The sequence below is a fragment of the Miscanthus floridulus genome, chromosome 14, assembly GCF_019320115.1.
Source record: "Miscanthus floridulus cultivar M001 chromosome 14, ASM1932011v1, whole genome shotgun sequence".
NCBI classification, from domain to species: Eukaryota; Viridiplantae; Streptophyta; class Magnoliopsida; order Poales; family Poaceae; genus Miscanthus; species Miscanthus floridulus.
In genome coordinates this window covers 60,423,118-60,444,009 of record NC_089593.1, presented here as the reverse complement: position 1 = coordinate 60,444,009, position 20,892 = coordinate 60,423,118, and the positions used below count along the sequence as shown (strand labels likewise).

The 20,892-nt window shown below is 44.6% G+C and overlaps 1 protein-coding gene across 1 annotated transcript; it reads left to right on the top strand.

The window, feature by feature from the left end:
- The first annotated feature begins 2,999 nt into the window (after positions 1–2,999).
- LOC136505343 (uncharacterized) lies at positions 3,000–8,413 on the top strand. Its single transcript, XM_066500489.1, has 7 exons — positions 3,000–3,533; positions 4,782–4,973; positions 5,121–5,393; positions 6,309–6,411; positions 6,936–7,054; positions 7,225–7,392; positions 7,505–8,413. Exons 1-7 carry the CDS (start codon positions 3,153–3,155, stop codon positions 8,114–8,116), a joined length of 1,848 nt encoding a protein of 615 aa, XP_066356586.1. The 5' UTR covers positions 3,000–3,152; the 3' UTR covers positions 8,117–8,413.
- The last annotated feature ends 12,479 nt before the right edge of the window (positions 8,414–20,892 follow it).

Below are 20,892 nucleotides of genomic sequence, written 5' to 3'. Positions count from 1 at the left end.
CAGTCTCTGGAATGACTAGGGCATCTACCGGGAGGCGGGTTAAGGAGCAGTGGAATGCCACATGAGGGCTATGCCGACCCCATCACAAACGACGGACCCGGATTCCGCTCGAATGCGCCCATTAGTGAGCTAACCGAGCATGTCACTTGAGCCATCAAGGAAAGTGACGTTAGCTCAGCCCCTCCAGTTGCGGCAACCATGGACAGCGTAACGCACGGAACTAGACCAACCCCTACCAAACCCAACGAGGCTCAGGTCGCTCGACGCCGACTCGGGAAATCAACCAACCGTGCAGGTCACGGGCGGGACAAACACGAGCGAACACCTCGAACGGCAGAAACACAGGAGTCTACGGCCCTAGGAAAGAGTACCAAGATGCTCAGCCTCCAACCAAATCACCAGTCGAATGCAGGCTCGAGGGCTACAACAACCGGGTGTGCTCGCGCGCACCCGCTGGCAAGTCGAAAAATCCCCTAGATGATTCTACCCAAATCGCCCGGGGGCTCATGGGCTACACCCACCGGGTGTGCTCGTGCGCACCCGCTGTCAAATAGAAAAAATCCCCCAGACGATTCTACCCAAATCGCCCGGGGGCTCGGGGGCTCCTGTCGGGTTCATAAACCCAAGGTCCCTAATGTGCCTGCTCCCTAGCAAAAGCTCGGCCCAGCAGACGACATTGCGAATGACGTGCAACTCCTGGGTCGTCCCAGATACCTAAACGACAGGCCGAAAGAGCGAGGGCCAAGGAGGAGGTGACGCTCGCTTCTGACTCTGACCCGCCTCTCCGACCGGAAGGCCTGGCCACGGAGGGGACAACGCTCGTTTCCGACTCCGACCCGCCTCTCTGACTAGAAGACCTGGCGAGGAGGAGACGATGCTCGCTTCCGACTCCGACCCACCTCTCCAGCCGGGAACACACCGAACCTCTGCTGATGGCTCTTCTCCGACCGACGCGGTCGAAGCTGACTGGAAACGACCGAACAGGGACGCCCACTCGGTGAAGACCCGAGAAATCAGGCGGAGCAGATAAGGTAAGACGCACAAGTCAACCGCAATACCGAGTGACGTACCCTGCACACATGTAGGACAGTACTGTCAGACCATGTCAGATGGGTACTTTGCAACCTTCCAGACATGGCAGAACACGAATAGTGTTGTGGGCACTGATATTTGTCTTATAGTATGGTAGGTGCCGACATTTGCCATACTAGAAGAACACGATAGAGCCAACCACATGCATCTGGACGTCAACAGTATTGTGGGCATCGACAAACCGTCTTATACCCGACGGCGTGGGCAACAAGACTAGGTAGCACACTCTCTCTCACTTGTAAGATCATCCCCTTCATCTATAAAAGGGGATGCACCCTCTCCCAACAAAGACATACAAAAACACAAGACGAACAACATGCGAATCATTCTGACTCACTCTCTGCTAGCTTTAGACACCCTAAAGCTACACAGAGCATACGTTCCAATACATAGCGCACGTAAGAGCTCCCGTCACTCTCGCCCTGGTCCAGAGCCCGACCAGACTTCTAACATCCCCATCTTACTCTCACTCATTTGTAACCCCACAGCAAACTTCGAGCACCTGAGCTTAGGAATAAAGTCACCGACCGACTCAAACTGGACGTAGGGCACGTTGCCTGAACCAGTATAAACCCTGTGTCATTGAGTGTTAGGCCACATTCGATCACAACGTACGGCAAAACGACAAATATTTACTAGTTGGTCACTTTTCGCACTGACACATGAGTTATAACATTTTTCTTGGAATGCGACATAACAAATGTGTAACAAAAATCGTTCTTGATTAAAATGTGAGTCTTGTCATGATTTCTTGTAACACATCTGTTTTGTGCGTGTGCTAACATGTGTTATTTTATAATATTTTTAATATATGAACTTAAACATGTGGATTTTTTATAACGTTAGAAATAACGTGAACAAAGATAAATGCATGCGTGTGATCAACAAAAAGGTGCCACTCCTGAAGATTTCATGTTTCCTTGATAGCCGATGATGAAGATATTCATGTTTCCTTACTAGCCAACGGTGAATACAAAGAAGGATGCCTGTGATTGACAATGAGGTAGATTTCGAGTCTCTTTTCCTAAATATTTTAATTATTTATTAATTATATATTTTTGTGTGTAATTTAAAACTCAAGGGCTGAGATTTATTTGAGAACTTACTATGTATGGGGTAATTGGAGTAAAATAGCAAGAGCCAAAAAAAAATATAATTCATACTTAAAAAATATATCGAAACACTTTCTTTTTGTACTTAGAAGTGGAGAGCAAACAAAGAAAACTCGCATTTGAGTGTGTTGTCTTTCATTTATCTTGTACAAGACAACCAACTCTCTGTATTCTTCATGTTGCAATTCTTGGTAGACATGGTATGACATATGTATAGGCAAAAAATTGCTTGATTTATCTCTCTGTTGTGTTTAATTTGTTTGGTTATTAGACATGTTGAATCGTCGGCTAATGCTCAAATAGGATGATCTGTGCACTAAACCACAAACACAACAAGAACTTGATGGTAAAATCCTTAAACCTAAAGCTATAAAGCGACCTCAATTCCTTTTTTACATTAAAATTTTCTATTTTATCTTTATTAAAAAAAGGAAAAGAGAGGATGAACAAAGAAATTTAAGTGTCTTTAATATTAAGGATTAAGGATAGAATATATTCCATCTATCCTATAATAAATAAGCTTCTAGAAATCTTCACCAAAGTTAAAAACACTGCTAAAAGATGTATGTACCCTCATATTCAGGAAATAGTAAATTAGGAAGGAATTTAAGAAAAATCTAATCGTATCAGAAAAATAAAGCTGATCACAAATTTACAAATAACAGCAGGTGGACCCCGAGGTATATAGAAAACAAAGCAAGACAGCCAAAGTGGCCATAGGGGCAGAATCGTCTTTCCGGCCACGGTCGCCCGTCGATTTAGCCGACCCCCGGCCGAGCCCCCTCTTCCGTCCCAACCCGACGTCTGACGACCCCCACTTCTCCCTCTCCGCGCTCCGACACCTACACAACACGCACGCGCTAAACCCGCGCGCACGCAGGAAGGCACGCGCCCGCGCGCTTGCGCTTGCGCTTGCCCTGCGCTCGTGCTCTTACCGCGCCGGCCGGGATGGGCGCGAACAAGGGGGTGGCGACGGCGGCGGGGACGGCGGTGCTGCTGTACCTGGTGCTGTCGGGCCGGCTCTGCGGGGACGCCGCGGGCGGCGACGGCGGCGCTGCCCTGGAGGACCAGCTGATATCGTCGGCCGTGTCGGCGGCGGCGGAGGCGCGGCGGCGGAGGAAGGAGGACGCCCGGGCGCGGCGGGAGCACCAGCGGCGGGCGGCGTCGCGCGCCACCAAGCGGCGGCGGTGGCCCGAGCGCGCCCCGGACGGGTGGGGCGAGGCGGCCGCCCTGGCCGCGCGCACCGTGCGGCTCACCTGGGCGGAGACGCTCGGCAAGTGGGCCCTCGGGGAGCTTGCCTTCGGGATCAAGTACTACATGCGACAGCAGGTATGCGTGCCAGTGCCCGCGCCCTCCACGATCGCCGGCCGCGCGACGCTGACGAGAAGTAGCACCCTGCGCTCTCCTCCCCATTGTGCCGTTAAAATGTTCGTTTTGTCCTTGGCTTTGTCTTGCGCGAGTTTTTTTCCCCCAAGATTTTTCACTTTTGGGATCGCCCGCCTGGTTAACTTGGAGGTGATGTGTTTGCTTCCGTGGAATTTTTCTCGGTCAAGCTTGGTTTGTCGCCTTTTTCTTTTCTTTGTCTCTTTATTATCTTGTTTGAAAACCGCGAAATGGAAAATATCTCCCGGGAAGAATCTTGCTTGCGTGCAAGAAAAGATGGAGAAGAAACGCCCCCAATCTGCGCGAGTTTCTTTCCTTCGTGGTCCTACGCTGCGCATTTATGCTGTGTTCTTCCCTTCCTTTCCCTCTTCTGGATGGGTCGACAGTCCGGCAGGCCCATGGCTTTTTGAAAGAAACTATCGTGGATTAGGAATCTGATCAAATACTGGACTATTCTGAGTTGCTCGCTGAACTTGCTGAAAATCTTTTTTGTCCAGTTTTGAAGAAAGTCCATATAGTTGCTTCAACTGGGACCACACCTTACTACGTAGTTAGTAAGTGCTAAATGCTTCTATGTTGCAATATGCTTCCTTGCTAGCTTGGAGGTTACGTGGGTATTTGTGCCTAGTTTTTTAGAATTCTTGAATGTTACACAATTCGACGAACAGTTCAATGAACTTCAATTATTTTCTAGTACCGCTTTGCTGACATCTGTTCTGATGGAATTGGTCGTATGCAGTTAGCTTTTCACCTCACCATCCATATATAGTATTGTGTTCTCTTCAATAATTTGGTGATTTTAGTCCATCATGGAGTGGGAGTACTTTAGCATGCCTATTAAATTTGACTCCTTGTGATTGTTTAAGAAAATTGTTTTATATATAAATAAACAACCCTACTTTCGGTCTTTCCCTCCTAGAAACCAAACTCCACTTTGATTACTTTAGGCACCAAGAAATTGTAAAGTTAAGTGATCGTTGGATTTGAACCAGATACCTAACTGATAAGATGCTAGCCGCCTTTAGCTGCTCTAAGTATTCTACATTCTAGAATCATAGGTTGTGATATATTTTTTTTCTCTTGAAATTGGTCTGCTCATTTGTCTTTGTACTTTTATCTTATTTCTGTAAGCCGTGATGTCGACAGATTACATATTGTCATGGATAAATGAGGCATGTCAGTTTACTCTTACAGGGTAATCTGCAGCATGAGTATGCTGGGAGTGATTCTGTACTACTGCATGGGCCTGAGGTAAGGCAGGAGCTGATTTCGCTGCTCAGATATCTGAAGCAATGCATGTATTTCTCGAAGAAGCCATACAACGTGTTTTTGGAGTATGGTGGTTATGGCCAGAATGATGTGCTTATAAAGAAATCTAAGGCGAGGGTGCGTAAGTATCAGTTAACTCTCTGTTGTCCATTATGCGTTGAGACTCAACATCCCAAACTTGTCACGGGCGATTTTTTTTTCTGTTCATTCCGCTGCTGATAATAAATCAAGAGTAACTGGATGAAATTCTGTTCTATCATGCAGCTCCTGAAGCCTGCTTTCACCATTGTTCGTGACAGAAGTAGCAAATGCTTTCTCCTTTTCATTAGGGGGGCTATCAGTGTTAAGGAGCGGTTGACAGCAGCAACTGGCGCAGAGGTTCCATTTCATCACGTTGTGGTCCAGGAAGGTCGTGTTTCCAACCTAGTGTTGGGCTATGCCCACTGTGGAATGGTTGTAGCAGCTCGATGGATTGCAAAACAAGCCATTCCTTGCCTGAGTAAAGCAATCGAGGAATTCCCAGAGTATGAGGTTAAGGTAATTTCTTCAGCTCTAGCGAGTATCTGCAGGTGATCTTTTTATGTTCAACCATTCTGCATTGTCAAAAACTCATGGTATTACATATTGATGAGTCATCTATTGTCCGTTCTTTTAGATTTTCTGCTTCTGTATTGAACTACAATTCTGTAATTCGGAATTGATGCTTACTTGTCTACCAAGTAAATTGCACAAAAGCAACATAAGTCGTGAATGCTAAATAAAGCAAGTGGAACTGCAAGTTGTTATCAACTGGAAATGCCAAATATGTTTTTTCCTTTCTTAAAGCCAAAGCAAATGAACTTCTAAGCACTCTTGCAGTAAAGTATCATCAATGGACTTTAGGATTCTCTAGTGCTGAGCAAGAATCTTAAGAAAATAGATTGCCAAAGTACTGAGGCAAGCTTAGAGTTATGACTACCATGAGTAGAGAGAATAAGTGGACCACACTCATGAATGTAAAATTTAATCAAAATAATAATATGAAACTAATGCTGAACAACTTAATACTGTTGTATCTCATTTCTTCATTGACTTTCATATTTGTTTTTTACGAAACTTTCATATTTATTTATGTGATTTTCAGTGTATTTATAATTTTGTTAGCTAACCAGTGCGTGTCTACTCAAATGTTCATGTGTAGAACCTGAAGAAATTTATTTGAATTTGTTTTGCTTTAATTATTGTTCATCCTAGATGATTTCTTTTGTTTTGGGAGGGACTTCTATATAGCCCCACATTTCTTTATATCCAACTTTTATCACAGACAGTATATGATGTTTCTGTACATAAACTCTCTTTCCTTCCTTAATTGAGAAGCAGTGCTCCTGCCAGGTTCCTTAAAAAAAAGTATATAATGTTAAATATTTGTGCTTTGCATCTGACCCTTTCTTCATTTTACTTTATTTTGTTTAGATCATTGGACACTCAATGGGAGCTGGGATTGCAACAATACTAACATACATCCTACGCGAGAACGAGAAGCTGTCATCATCCACTTGTATTGCATTTGGGCCAGGTACTGCATTGAGAAGTATAGTTTACTTTGAACAATATAAGTTAAGAAAAGTCATTCCATTTCCATTCGCAAACAGTATCCTTCACTAAAACGCAACATTGGCATGCTGCCACAATACGATGTCTTGTAATGACTGCTCACTGGTTCACATGTTGGCATTTCCATTCACACTTTTCATTTTATAAGAGAGCTCTGGTATTAGTCATATTAAAAATAAAAAGGATGGCAAAGGATAATTATGTTGTATTTATGCTTAATGATAACTGCAACCGACGTTCTAAGATAGCTGTAATGAGCTATCTATCACTAGAGGAATTTGTGAGAAGAAATCAGCCGTGAACAGTAACTTTCAGCCGTGAACAGTGCAATTTTTGCACCAGCCGGACGGCCCCATTGTTCTGAATTATCTCTAAACCTAGATCATTACTAGAATCTAACATCTCTGGAACGTTTCTCTGTTGTCTGAAAATTTTCTCTTTGAATGCTTTGTTTGATATATTTACATTTCGACTGTGGCGATTCAGCTGCTTGCATGACATGGGACTTGGCTGAGTCGGGTAAAGACTTTGTTACCACCATTGTTAACAGAAATGACGTAGTGCCATCTCTTGGCATAGCTTCTGCTGCCAAGCTTCGTATAGAGGTACCTCTCGGCCAATTCATTTGCTGATTTGAGTATCTAAGCAAAGTGGAACACATAATTATATTGAATAGTTAAGTGGTTGGTTAGAAGGAAGGATAATTATTCTTCAAACAATTACTTCCCTTAAAAGAAAACATATATATATTTACTATTGTACTGAATGTTGGCAGGTTATGTCATCGTCTTGGGCACATGACCTTCGCAAACAAATTCAGCAGACTAGATTCTTAGGTTTTGTGAACCGTTCTGTGAGTTTCATAAGATCTCATGTGCCCTTTGTCTCTGATCCAAGATCTAAGGTTGTGGATGTTGATATGCTACAATCTGAGAGTCCTGAGGTATAATAAATTTGTTTTTTGCTAAAAAATGTTATTCCATGAACTAGTTCTTAAACAGATGAAACTATAAATCTATTATGTCTAGTACTTATGCCTTCATGGTTTTTGGCAGGCTGGGAGTAAGCCTTCAGCAGATACCCATGCTGTGGTAAAGAAACGCCCTGCACTAGTTTGCTGGTCATGTGTGGCTGCACCCAAACAGAGTAAGGAATCGTCAATACAAATTCAGGGCACGGAAGTCCAAACCGACATTGATGTCCAAACTGAGAAAACTACCGAAGCGGTAGCTGCTGAGCTAGTCTCAATCCATCTTGGTGAACTAAACCTTCAAGAATCAGATAACGAGGACAACAACAGAGAGGAAAAGGGATCAGCACTGACAGAAACAAATGAAGAAGAGGCCATGGAGCTTGTAGAGTCCTTGACTGACGAGAAGCAGGTGCCATCATCGTCAACCTCTGCTCAAGAGCCACACCAGCTATACCCTCCAGGGAAAATATTGCACATGGTTGGATTGCCAGCAGCGGAAGAGGCAACCACAAGTCAGCAAGGAGCCCAGGAGGAGGTCCTCGCCCTGTATGAGACACCCCGGCATTTGTACAGTAAGATTCGCCTGGCGAGGTCCATGATAGGAGAACATTACATGCCCAAGTACATTAAGACAATGGAGCAGTTGATAGACAAGCTTGCAGAGGACATCGACGACCAGCTGGACTCTTTGTAGCATCAAAAGTGTGTACAGGATAATTATTGTACAGATCATGAAAAGGAAAATCATTGTTTCAGATTGCTTGTGCGTAATTGTAGTGGGTTTAAGTTTGTGATAGCGATCTAGAAGATGTACAGCACTGCCAGTTTGGCTCTGGTCTGTTTATTTGCTGTCATTTCACTTTGGCAGGCACCTCAGGAAGCGCTCAAAGAGCTGAACCTGGTGATTGTCTCTGTAATTTCATCTGCAGCAGTTTTTTAGCTGTGAATATTATTCTATTAACCATTAATTCACGGGCATCATCTCTCTCAGGAGACTAGGGATGGTAGTCTGGCTTTCGTACGCGGTGGGGGTCAGGGTATGGATGTGAAATTCTACCCGTGGGCATGAGCGAGTTGGGTACCAAAAATAAAACTAGTGTACGTGAAAGTTTCTTGTTTGTTTTTTTAGTTAAATACACCGACAGTCTACGAACTTGTCATAATGTGCCATTTAGGTCCACAGACTCTCAAAATGCATTTCTGGACCACTAAAGTTGTTATGTGGTGCACCATGGGTCCATTTGATCCATGTCAGCACATGTTGCCTATGTGGCATGGGTGACCTGGCACGTATCGTTTTCCCTCCTCTTTTGTGCAGCAGGATGCAAGTGTCGCCGTCCGGAGCCATGGAATTATCGGACTAGGAGGCCACTGAGGTGGAGCCCGGGGAACAAGAGGCCGCTCGCGGGCGCGCTGGCCACGAATAGCGCGGGCCGGGCACGGCGGCGGTGACATGACAGCCTCCTCCCGCTCGATCCGCATGGCGTTCCCAGACCTCCTGCCATCGTGTTCCGCGACGAGGCCGCGCTGCTGCCGCTGCTCCTGCAGGTGGTCTCCGTCTCCCTTGGCACGGCGTGCGTGTAGGAGTTGGCCCTCGGCTGCCGCCAGAACCTCACCGCCGGCGGCGCACCATGTTGGGCTTGAAGCACGTGTCGCTACTACTCGCTACTTGCTAGGCTGCATGACGTAACAGTCAACGCCCACCTGCGATTTCTGCGTACGTGGTGCCGTGCCGTCCCTATCCGTCCCCTAGCGTTGGGGCGCTCCCCTCGCCGCCGGCGCCGTGGAGCTTAGCTGCCCAGCGTTCCGGCTCCTCCACACGGCAGCTGCCATGAAACACACTATCAGGCGAATCGATCCGTCGTCTCGGGCCCCACAAACACACAAGAACACAACCACATCGTGGCTCTCCACACGTTTCCAACAACTAGCCGGCAGGCTGTCCGGACAACGGGACAAGCATGAAAAGAAAAAGGTGCAGACATGATTGATGATGCTAATACCAGTATAGTACTAATCATCAATGGTGCTTTGTTGGTGTTCTCATGGGAACGAGCTGGACTGGACTGAATCTCTCTCTCCCGTGGCGCTGCTGCCAGGAACGGAGGACACACGAAATCCACGCAGGGGCGACGCCGCACGAGGCCGCAACGCTCCCGGGGCCCGGTGTCCGGGACGCCGCGTTCCCGGCGCCTGCCACCCAATGCGCTTGCGGGAGCCTCCATATCACCAACAGGGTCGATGATTAGGCCTAGCCACAGCTAAGCGTAGGCGTCACTATGCTTTCTCGCGGAGACGAAGGGGCTCCTTGTCCTTGGTCGGGGGTGGAGCAGAAGCAGAGGCGTTCAGGCGTGTGGATACCGAGCCGAGGTGCCGCCGGGTGCGGCTACTAATTCACGGCGTGAACTCTTAGTGCCTGCTAGGGTCGCCTTCATGATCCACGCCACGACCGGAGGACATGGGGAGGCCTCCGTCGCCACATTCTGAGATGCCACAGTCGGCCATTAAGCCATCCACCAACCCCCCTCTGCCTCTCGTAGTCTCGTTGTCGCGCCATGAAGGCAGGGTGAAAGGCGGCGGCGCTTTGCAGTGAGGAGCGGGCGAGAGAAGAGGAGGGATACGTGCCAATGACGTGTGGACCCACATTTGAGTGTCCACGTCGATCATGCACATAGCCAACATGTGCTGACATGGATCAAATGGACCTACGGTGCTCCACAAAACAACTTTAGTGATAAAAAAATGCATTTTGAGAGTTCATGAATCTAAATGGCACACCGTGACAAGTTCATGGATCGCTAGTGTATTTAACTCTTTTTCTTTAACCGAGTAATAATTAGTGAACTAATGCTTTACTTAGGTTAGTCCACAAAATAAGCTTGAGCAAGGCATGGAGTATGGTGGATATGGAAAATTAGAAACGACCAAAAGATGCAAGCGCTCAGCATGAAGTTGGAACCAGTTGAAAGTAGCGGGAAGAAGTTGGAACCAATTGGAAGCAGCAGGAAGTTGAAAACAGTTGGAAGCACCTGCAAGGAGAAGCAAAGCCCTGCGAAAAGGATTGAAGGCAAAAGTATAAGATAGGTTTTGCTTTCACTGGCCTTGGTGTAGTAGAGAAGTATTTGGCCGGTTTAGACTAGATAGTATCAACAGCAGCATGTTAGTCTGGAATATAAGTGAATTACTTACCTCTCCCATCAATTTAAGTTTTTGGATTGAATTGGTCGGTGCATGCAACTTAATATGGTATCGGAGCCAGAGGTCTCGAGTTCTAATCCTGGTTAGCGCAATTAAATAAAATAACTGATGCTCACTTCTATTCCACGTCTGAGGCTTGAGGAAGCCTCCTCGTGAGTGAAAGTGTTGGAATATAAGTAAAAACTTTTGGGTTGAACTGGTTAGTGTATACGACTTAATAGGAGGCATTGCAGGAACAGGTCAGAGCAGCAACGATCGTAAATTTCCAGCCGAGAACAGTGTTTTTCTCTCATACCAAACCAGCCAGCAGTAAATAATCCACGATACGATACGGCCTCCTGAACAGGCTGATGGATTTTGTCTTTTCGAATATGCATTAGCTTGTCATTGTTACTTGTATTTTGTCGACGGAGCTATGGAATCTTATTTGTTTATATATGTTACTCAGGAATCTGAACTAGAGAGTCCGCACTCAGTAGGTAATGTTTTCCAAACCATGGAAATGTTGATACATGCTTGTAGTGTTGTGTAGGATGTAAATACTTGCCATTCTTATGTTTTTAACCAATCGACAGATAGCTGAAGCAATGGTACATGCAGCGGAGACTCCAGAATGAGCCAGCCAACCATTCCGCTGCCCCAATCAGTATCGTCAGTAGAGCCAGGAATTAAAGGTGCTTTTTTCCAATGGGCAAGTAAAGGAGCAGCAGAAGACAGCTGCTGCTATCCTCGCGGACAAGATTGCAGCGTCATCAAACTCTCAGCAGATTCTGCGGTCCGCACTTTCCAAGTTTGCTACTGAAGAAGCGAAGAATTCATCTGAAACCCGCTCAGATAACAAGAGGCAAAAAAACGGAACAACTTTCGCAGGTACCAAGCGTCGCAAATGCTGCTGCTTTCGTTTCAGGGCATGTTTAGTTTGGGCAAAGTTGGAATTTGGTTACTGTAGCACTTTCGTTTTTATTTGGTAATTAGTGTTCAATCATGGACTAATTAGGCTCAAAACGTTCGTCTCGTGATTTCCAACCAAACTATGCAATTAATTTTTTTTTCGTCTACATTTAATGCTCCATGCACGTATCGCAAGATTCAATGTAATAGTGTAGCACTTTTTGGAAAGTTTTTTTTGGAACTAAACACATGCTCAATGGCACAAGGGGTTGCCAGAACAGCTCAGCAGCAGCCCCAGGCAGGCAATCTTAGTGCAACAAGCAAGCACCTATGCAGCAGAGCCAAGCCCCTGCATCTCAGCGGAGCAAGTTATTAGTCCTGTTCGCTTGTCTTATAATTCGTATTTTTCGGCATATCTTTTCAGCCGAAATAATATTTTTTTCTCACAACAAATCAGTCGAAAAAGTGTTTCAGCTTGTTTTTTCAGCGAAGCGAACGAGCCCTGTCGGCACGAAAATTTCTCTCGTACCGGGCATACGAGCAAGCCGGAAGGGTCTGCTCGATGGAGCTATAGATCCGCCTGGCTTCAACGCAGGGGTGGTCGATCCTGCGTACACCTCCCGAGACGTGTCAGTCAATTTGATCCTGCAATTGACAAGGAGAGAAAGTTTATCAGTAATTTAAAGCGGAACATGCCGGTGTTGCCAGACAGTTCTAAATATGCGGCTCCGAGAGCCGATGTGGAAGGAGATCGACTAAATAGCCGATTCCAACAAACTAATAAGAATAAATCAATTAAAACTCATAAAATTATGGACGGAAAAATCGGTTATCATTCAAGATGAATTTTATTATCTTAGACAAATATTAGTCAATGGCAATAGGATGCCAACACTAATCAGTTTATGCTAAGTCAATGACTACAAGTAATTGAATCTCTTTTTATATAAAAGAAACAGTTCATCATCATTTAACCATTTAATAGAGATAGATCTAATGAACATATTAGATCTCATCTATCGCTATGATCAGTGGGGCATGAGGCAGAATCACGCAGACAGTAAAAACAACAATAGATTTGACGACCCTAACTTATTACTAATATTAGTGGGGCATGAGGCAGGATCATGCAAGTCATAACACAATAATAAGATCATGGGGCTAACATATCCTTCAACCTACCCTTACTTCAACGGTCTCGTGACATGAACTGTATATGTGAAAACACTTGATATCGGCTAAAACAGCCGATTCAGGCACAATGCACAGTTAAGGTCATGCCCTGTCAGAAACAGATTTATCAAATAACGGTCCCCGCTCCATGGTGCTAACAGTGGGGTGTGAGGCAGAATCACACAGACCGTGATAACGGGTCATGGAACGGTTTTCGTTAGCCGGTAGATCTATTCAAGACCAGACATGCCTTAACCGCACACTATGCACGATCAAGATTGACATAAAATAGCTAATAAAACATAACTCATCGTTTAAGGTGTAGATTAGATCAGTTTAGATTAATAAACGATAGGTTAAACATGATATAAGGCCGATCTAGATCAATCTCAATCGGACAAAGTGATATTTCTGTAATTAAATAAATAATGGAAACAATAAGCAATATCGATAACTTAATAAATTTATCTGAAGGACACCACCCTTAGATAGAGCCGATAACTTGACCTTAATCTAGTTCGAGCAGTGGAGGTCAACCGGATCGATGCAGTCGTACTTGAACTAGACAAGAGTCGATAACTAGCTTATACCAGAGTCGCAGTGGAGGTCGACCGGATCGATGCAGCCGTATGAACAGAAGTATAAGCCATGACGGTACTTACAGACAAGCCGGAGGTCATCCGGACTGATGCAGCCCTGCTCGCTAAAGAACTCATCGAGATCTACTCTACTCCTACTCCTAAGGGGTGACCGAAGCCAAAAAAAGTAAGTAACTTGTATTTGATTGATTGGTTGTTCTTTACAATAGCCAGGGTCCAATATTTATACCCGGAGCTTAAACATAAATCATACTCGAGCATGACTTATTACAATCTTTGGCATAGAAGAAAACATTTATATCTTAAGATAACTTGGACCCTAATCTTTTCCTTTTTGTAGAGTCCGATATGTAGTTTCCTGGTGTCAACCATAGCTCATCATCATTATCTGTTGACATCATTCAAAGAGATCCGATTCCAGAGTCGTATCTGAATCAGTTGATATCGATCCTCACGCAATCAATTCCTTGATTGGCATAATCTTTGAAGCCTTCGAATTCCCGCGTTCTCCTCCTAAATTTTGGTGTAAACACATGCCCCCCAATTTTGAGATAAAAGTGATTTTATTCCAAAATTCCTATTTATGTGTTTACCACACCGCAACCATTCTATTCTGAGATATACACATGATTCCTGACTTCCCAGCCCAAGTTTTATATAATATCCTAACAGTACTTTTTCCAACTCACTCGGCCTGTTTGCTTTTCCCCTTTTCCTTGAGCAAATCTTAATATCCGACATCGTCATCGCTAAGGCTTCAAACCCTAGCAAATCCTCTATTCTATCAAGTAGTTATTGAAGCGTTCTTCGTCAGATTCAAATCTACTTCGACTTTAATGGCGACCAGTGACCACGTCCCTAAGTTATGCCTCTCAAGTTTCCCATTCTCCAAGTACCGGCTGCTACCCTGTATTTCTTTTCTCCTTAAATTTATTCCATTCGATTTCTAGGAAATGAGGAATGAAATCTTGATTCCATCAGCTGTTGCTTCCAATGTCTATTTTCTTGGGCCTATGGGTGACCCTGATCCATCTGATTTCATCCGTCAAGAAACCAATCAAATCACCTTCAAACAGTCTGTGGTGGATTCGTCCTCCTAGAATGTCAAAACCCCCTTCAGAAACTGGCCTAAAATACCCAAGGGGTGGAGAAATTAGTTTCGTAGGGTATCAAAAAAAAGGGCGGAGATTGTGAGGTGTATGATTTGCATCAATGTTTGACACTCTCATTGTCCGGGATGGAGTGGAATGATTCACTCTTAATTTTCGCATCTTACTTCTGGTCCAATGCTCTGAATGCTTTTGTCTTTGGTCACGGCCCGATGACCATTACCTAGGCCGATGTTTACATGTTGACTAACCTTAGAATAACTAGATCAATGCAGCCTTATGAATACTTGAGTGCTGGTTCCAAGAAATTAGTCAAAATATCAGACTGCTCAGGATGGGCAAGTTATATTCTGAACCATATTGAAGACGAATCAACTGTCAGTGAGAGGGAATACGTGGCCTTTCTGAATATGTGGTTGGAGAGATTCATCTTCTGTGGATCATCTTGTGGTCCAACTTACAATCATAAGCTCATGGCAGAGCACCTGGTAGTATGCAAGGATATCCCTCTTGGAAAGTATCTGCTAGGGGTTGCTTATCATCTGATGTACCAAGTAGCTGCCCAGTTACTGAAGAATGAACTAGTGCACACCATTAGTGGCCCTTGGTGGTTGATACAACTATGGCTCAACATGTACATGCATAAGAACTCGTCAGTGCATGAGCTATGGTGAGGCTGCATCGGCCATATCAATTGATATCGATATTGGCCATCTCTTCAAAAAGTTTTATAGAGGGTTTGATGCAGACACCCTAACTTGGCTACCATACGATGAAGATGAGAACAATGAGCTGATCTTTCCATTCAAATTTCGATTTGAATTAGGCTGTTTGGATGAGATGGTGGCTACAATCTTCAACTCCTTCGTCAAGCCCTGCGTTCTTCTAGCCGAGTTCCGTCATGGTCGTCGCAAAATGGCCACATGCTCCTTCCTTCCAGACAACCTTCTAACTTATGAGTTCTACAATCCATCCTTCATAGCCCACCAGTTTGGTTTTGGTCAACTTCCCCCTCAATTGTTCTTCAAAGACACACTAAAGCCAAGAGAAGATATCAATGAGGTGATGGAAGCCTCCAGAGTCTTTCAATTGGGGTCAGATCTTCCTTCTCTTTGCGTGTACGACTGGACCAGAGTCAATCTCTCTTCCATTCTCTTTGACTCCTGGTGGCAAGAATGGCACCCTCATCTTTTCTATGGATTGGTCCATCCTTTGTGCATAGCTCTGGATGGAGAATTCGCTTCTAACAGAGAGGTAACTTATCATCTCTTTCTCAGGAAGCTATTCGATGAATCTTCTCGCTAACTGTTCTAGCTGATCTTTTTAGGATGCTGAATTCAATCCTCCAGGCTTGGATAGGAAGGGGCACCCTATAGATTATCAGCATCATGCCTAGTCTCAAGAATAGGATCGCTCGCACCTTCATTGAAAAAATTGATGAAAACTCATGCTGCCCCCATGACTGTGAATTATCAATCTTCAAAACGCAAGGCGGGCCAAGGGACGACCCAGAAAGTCGTTACTGGAAAGAGACTCCGTAGGACGAGACCATCAGCTGCTCAAGTAAACAATTCATATTCTTCTCTAACTGATATTCAACTTCTAATCCCATTCCTTTGCAGTTATTGAGCATTGCATCCCAATCTGCTCTGGGTGCTAAGCTGCTATCTCAGGCGTTTGATTTAGCACCAACTGAATCTTCATCGGCTGATCATCAAGAGGAGCCGATTTCGGTTGAAATAACTGATGCTTCCATGATAACAAAAAATGTGAGTTTTATCCTTGATGCTCGTCGGAGTATTTTCTTGATTTACTTAGTCCTTCACCTGACTCCCTACCATGCTAGATACTTTTTGAAAAAACACATGTGCGAGAGTAGGAGCCTGATAGTCCACTTAATGATCTTGTTGGCGTTGAGGGTGATTCTGTTGCCATCGACACCCAGACTGTTGATTTTCCAGTTCGGCATACAACTGATGGTAAGGAAGTTACATGTTCCTTTTATCCTTCTGTAATAATCATGAACTAAAAAATTTCCTTGATATTGCAGATATCAATGTTGAGAGTCTAGAGCCGATTCAACCAGATATTACTGGTGCATCATCAGCTTTTCCTCCTCTTTAGACAGAGGCTACTTCAAAAAAGGTACTATATCTTCTTCATCATCCATTTTATTATAAACTGATTCAAACCTCCTAACCAAGATTTCCTTATACACAGGCACTCGATCTTCCAGCCCTAAGCTACTCTTTCAATCTTGAAGAGTATCTTAATGAAGATGAAATCAGCTCATCAGCCACCTCCTCTAAGTAAGCTTTATCAGAAGAAACCAGAAAGTAGCTAAGAGACATATTGTCAGTGTTTGAGAAAAATATAGCCGATTTGGTCCAAGATATTGATTCAATGCAGAGAGTCTCCTTGGCCATTAAGGGTAATCCATCCCTAGTTCTCTCTAGAGTATTGTCACCTTTATCTATCTTCGAAGATCAGGCCCTGAAGGTGAAAAAAGCTTAGAGGAATCTATCCGACCGTGCAACTTTTTATTGGCCAAGGGGAACTCCAACAGGTAAGAGGCCAAAGAGCTGACACAATTGATTGATCATTTGAAGAACACCTCCCTCAATATCAACCCAGAGTTGTCTCAACTGGAAGTCAGGCGTGCAGAACTTGAGAAGGAGCTAGAAAACGTGAAGACTACCATTGATCGCCATAAGTCTACCCTGGCTCAAATACCTGATGCCACCAAACAAAAGAAACATGAACGGTTGGCCAAAGTCAAAGAAGGTAGAGCCATCCGGAGTAGCCTCGAGAACATTCCTGGATCAGCCGAAGGAGATAAGTAACAGATCGTAGAAGTTGATGCTATCTGGCTAGAAGTGTTGAAAGCAATCCAGGATGTTCTAGACTTGTAATTTGTGTATCAACATATGTCTCGTGTAGAATCAATGACAATCCTACTTTCCGTTGCATCATTGTACTCCATGCTTCGGCTAGAGAGCCGATTTGAAAAATAGCCGATTCTAGACTCCTGATCTTAATCCAATTAGGTCTAAAAACACGGCCTTTATTAATAAGAGAACCCTTCAATCTTTTGTCCTTAGTCACCCGGCGCCGTATTCCCTTCGGTATTAGTGAGGTGGTGCTTCATCTTCTATTAATTGTGGTTGCCTTTTGCACGTATTGAGGCATCCACCTCTTTGCTCCATGGCTTCAAATACCAGCCGAGGGCTTTGGCCTTGAACACATCTGCACTCGCAACCGCTCATGTTCCTTTGTACTTCTCCGCCCTCGCAAAACTCTGTAGCGGCCTTCCCCTCTTCTTGTGGATCTGATCAACTTCATGGCCGGCGAGGACAACCGCGACAAGCGTGCAGTGGAGGAGGTCCCAGAGGAGAATATGTCGGTGAACCAGCGCCTGCGGTGCATGAGGTGAGATTGATATCTTCTATTTGTGATGATGAACTGTTCTGATTTGTCTATAGATTCATTTTGAATGATGGTCTTAGTCCTCTTCCTAGGGCTAGCGAGCCCTCTAACGCTTCCTCTTCTATGCCAGCCTCGTCGTCGGATTCGTTAGACTCCTACAACGGTGATGACGCCCAACGTTTTCTCCGAGAGTGGAGGGCGGCTCAGAACCGCTATTCCGAGGCAACTCGGGAAAATGGCCAGCTTGAGATCCGCCTCGGGGTCTCTCAGGCTGCTCTTCATGCGGCCAAGGAGGAGGCCAGTGTCGTTCGAGCGCGGCTGGCCGAGTTTGACGCCGTGGTGGCGGGTAAGACGAACTTTAGGAACACCTCTATTCTGATTTCCACTGTCTTTATCTTGATAGTTCTTCTATTTTCTATGATCGTCGGCCCTGACAGTGCAGTTGGAGTCTCTCCAACTGGCGGCGAACGTGGCCACGGATGCCGTAAATGCTAGGGGCTCCCTCATCAATGCTCGCCTCCACGACATTCTGGCATGCATTCAGGAGATTGCCCTCCACGGTGTTCATCATGACGTGTCGGTGGCGTTGACCGCGGCGCAAGTCTAGACCGGGTACGAGCTCCACGCCATGGAGACTTGTTTCCCAATGGGCGATGGCTCTGAGGAGCATGAGGATCTGCTCGAAGAGTTTGTTGTCACAGCCAAGGCGATTGTGGACATCACATCTGCTCAGGATGTGGTGAACAAGGTCTTTGATTAGTTTGTACTTAGGGTGAATTAATGAACAAAGTCTCTTGCTCTTCCATGAACGTGTCTTAGTGCAATGCTCTTGTATATGTCATGACTGTCTTTGTTTTTGTTTTTGCTCTATAGGTGATACGTATCGTACCGGCTTTCACTTCTTCAAAGATTTTCATTTTTTGAACTAGAGGTGATACCTTTCTTGTACCGGCTATTAGAGCCGATGACTAAATGAATCGGCTATCAAGTGTTGATCAAATGCTAGGATAATATCCCTTCAAATATTTTTCATCGATCGCTATTGATAGGCTATACCAGAATTTTTAGACCAATGGTTAAACGATCGATCAATCCATGCCAAGCATCTCATTAAGCGAAACAAAACTTCCTTTAATAGATCTGTTAACTCTGAATTGCACTTATGATTCCACTTAGCGTTCACATACGTTGGCCTAAGCCTATCTCTAGGACCAATGCTTATTCTTCCTTAATCCAATGGCCGACGTGAAGCCATGACTATTTACTAAAACAAACTCTCAGAGCCGATTGCTTGGATCGGCTATTGGCTTTCATTGCTGATTTTAATGAAGCCTCCTTCCCATAACTTGCCAGAAAAGCATTCAAAGTCTGCTTGCTCCCAAAAGACTGGATCAGCTATTGCGATACTTATAGACTCATCAGCGCGAACTAGTTCAACATCATCTCCATGCCATTGAATCAAACACTGATGCATGGTTGATGGCACACAATAGTTTACATGAATCCGAGTAAACTGTATGACCCTTTTCCATCAATGATGAAGAATGTGGTGAGCAGAGTCTTACTCTCGATTGTCAATTCGACGTTCATTGCCCTCCAGGTCTTAGACGCATTACCTCCAAAGTCTTTAAGCATCATATCGGTGTAAGACATGAGATTGATAGAAGCACCTCCGTCTACCAACATCTTGTTCATCGGCTCCCCATCAACAAACCTTTTACATATAAAGCCTTTAAGTGTCGATGCTTGACTGGTTTATCAAATATTGCCTGCTGTATAACTGTCAACTTGGCAACTATCTCCTCATACTCTGATTCATCAAAATCTAAGTAAACTTCTTGATCTGCTGGAGCTCTAAACTCTGATGGCAACAGAAAAGCCATTTGAATATTAGCCGATGGTTGCCTTCTATCGGCTGTTTGCTTAGCACGCCATACTTGAGGTTTATTGGATGCCTAAGCTTGTTCCAACTCTCTATTCCTTAGGCGTTACACTCTTCTCTTCTGGCTTCTTATTAAACCTCCTGGACACCATTGGCCTTCCCGCCAAACACATTCTTCTTCATTACTTTCATAATCAGCCTAGTTTTGATCAACAACTCGTTTTCCCAAGCGGATCATGAACATTTCTATTTTTTAAGCGCCGATCCATGCTATTATGATGATACGCATCTTGAGCATGGATAGACCAGCGGTTGGCTTGAGATTGCCTAAACTCCCAATATTGTTCGTTGCACTCTAGACAATTATTTTTGGTAGACAATTTCAAACCTTCGTCCCAGCAATGTTTGAAGAAAGGGAAATTCCAATATGATTTAGCTTACTTTCTTTCATACCTCTCCTTTTCCCGTTGATGCTGGTATTCTTGCTCTGCTAACCAACGCTGATAATCCTTTTCCTTCCACCGCTGCCATTTATTCAACAAAATTCGAGATGTAACCCACGGCTTTGTCACCCCATCCTTTGACATTTCTCCATGCTCATATCGGCTCTTTTGCTTATCGCGATGCCTTTTAATTTCTCTGTATTCATCAGCTGATATTTCCATCTCAGGATCGACTGTTCTAGTTCCTCTTGATTTGGTTGATGTCAGGTCCTTAGTCTTTCCTTTGAGCAACCTAGCATCGACCATGTTTTGATCTCCTAGGAAAGAGTTATCATCAACTTTCATCTTCCAAGGCATATCAAATTTGAGCCTCCCTTGCTGAATAGCCCTCTGTATATGCTGCTGAAAACTCTGCATTCATTCGTAGAATGAGATGTAGCATTGTGAAACTTGTAGAACTTCTTATTTCTCAATTTATCAGGGGGCAACATAACATGATTATCGGGCAACTTGATCTATCCCTTCTCAAGCAAGAAATCGAAGAGCTTGTCTAATTTTGTGACGTCAAAGTCATAGCTCTCCTCGAGTCCTCTTCCCTAAGGATTTGGCACCATTACTATCTTTTTGCTCTAATTCGATTCAGCCGCGACAACCTCTTCTTCTTCATCTTCATAGCTGTCATCGACTGAATATGGATTATAAGCTTCGGCCACTGTGGTACTCTTCTGGAATCGGGTATCTCTACGCAT

Bases quoted from the DNA above. Each gene is read 5' to 3' on its own strand.
- LOC136505343 (XM_066500489.1), top strand. From the start codon at position 3,153: ATGGGCGCGAACAAGGGGGTGGCGACGGCGGCGGGGACGGCGGTGCTG. The intron at 4,974-5,120 runs GTGCGTAAGTAT...TCTATCATGCAG, and splicing joins TAAAGAAATCTAAGGCGAGG to CTCCTGAAGCCTGCTTTCAC. The intron at 6,412-6,935 runs GTACTGCATTGA...GTGGCGATTCAG, and splicing joins TTGTATTGCATTTGGGCCAG to CTGCTTGCATGACATGGGAC.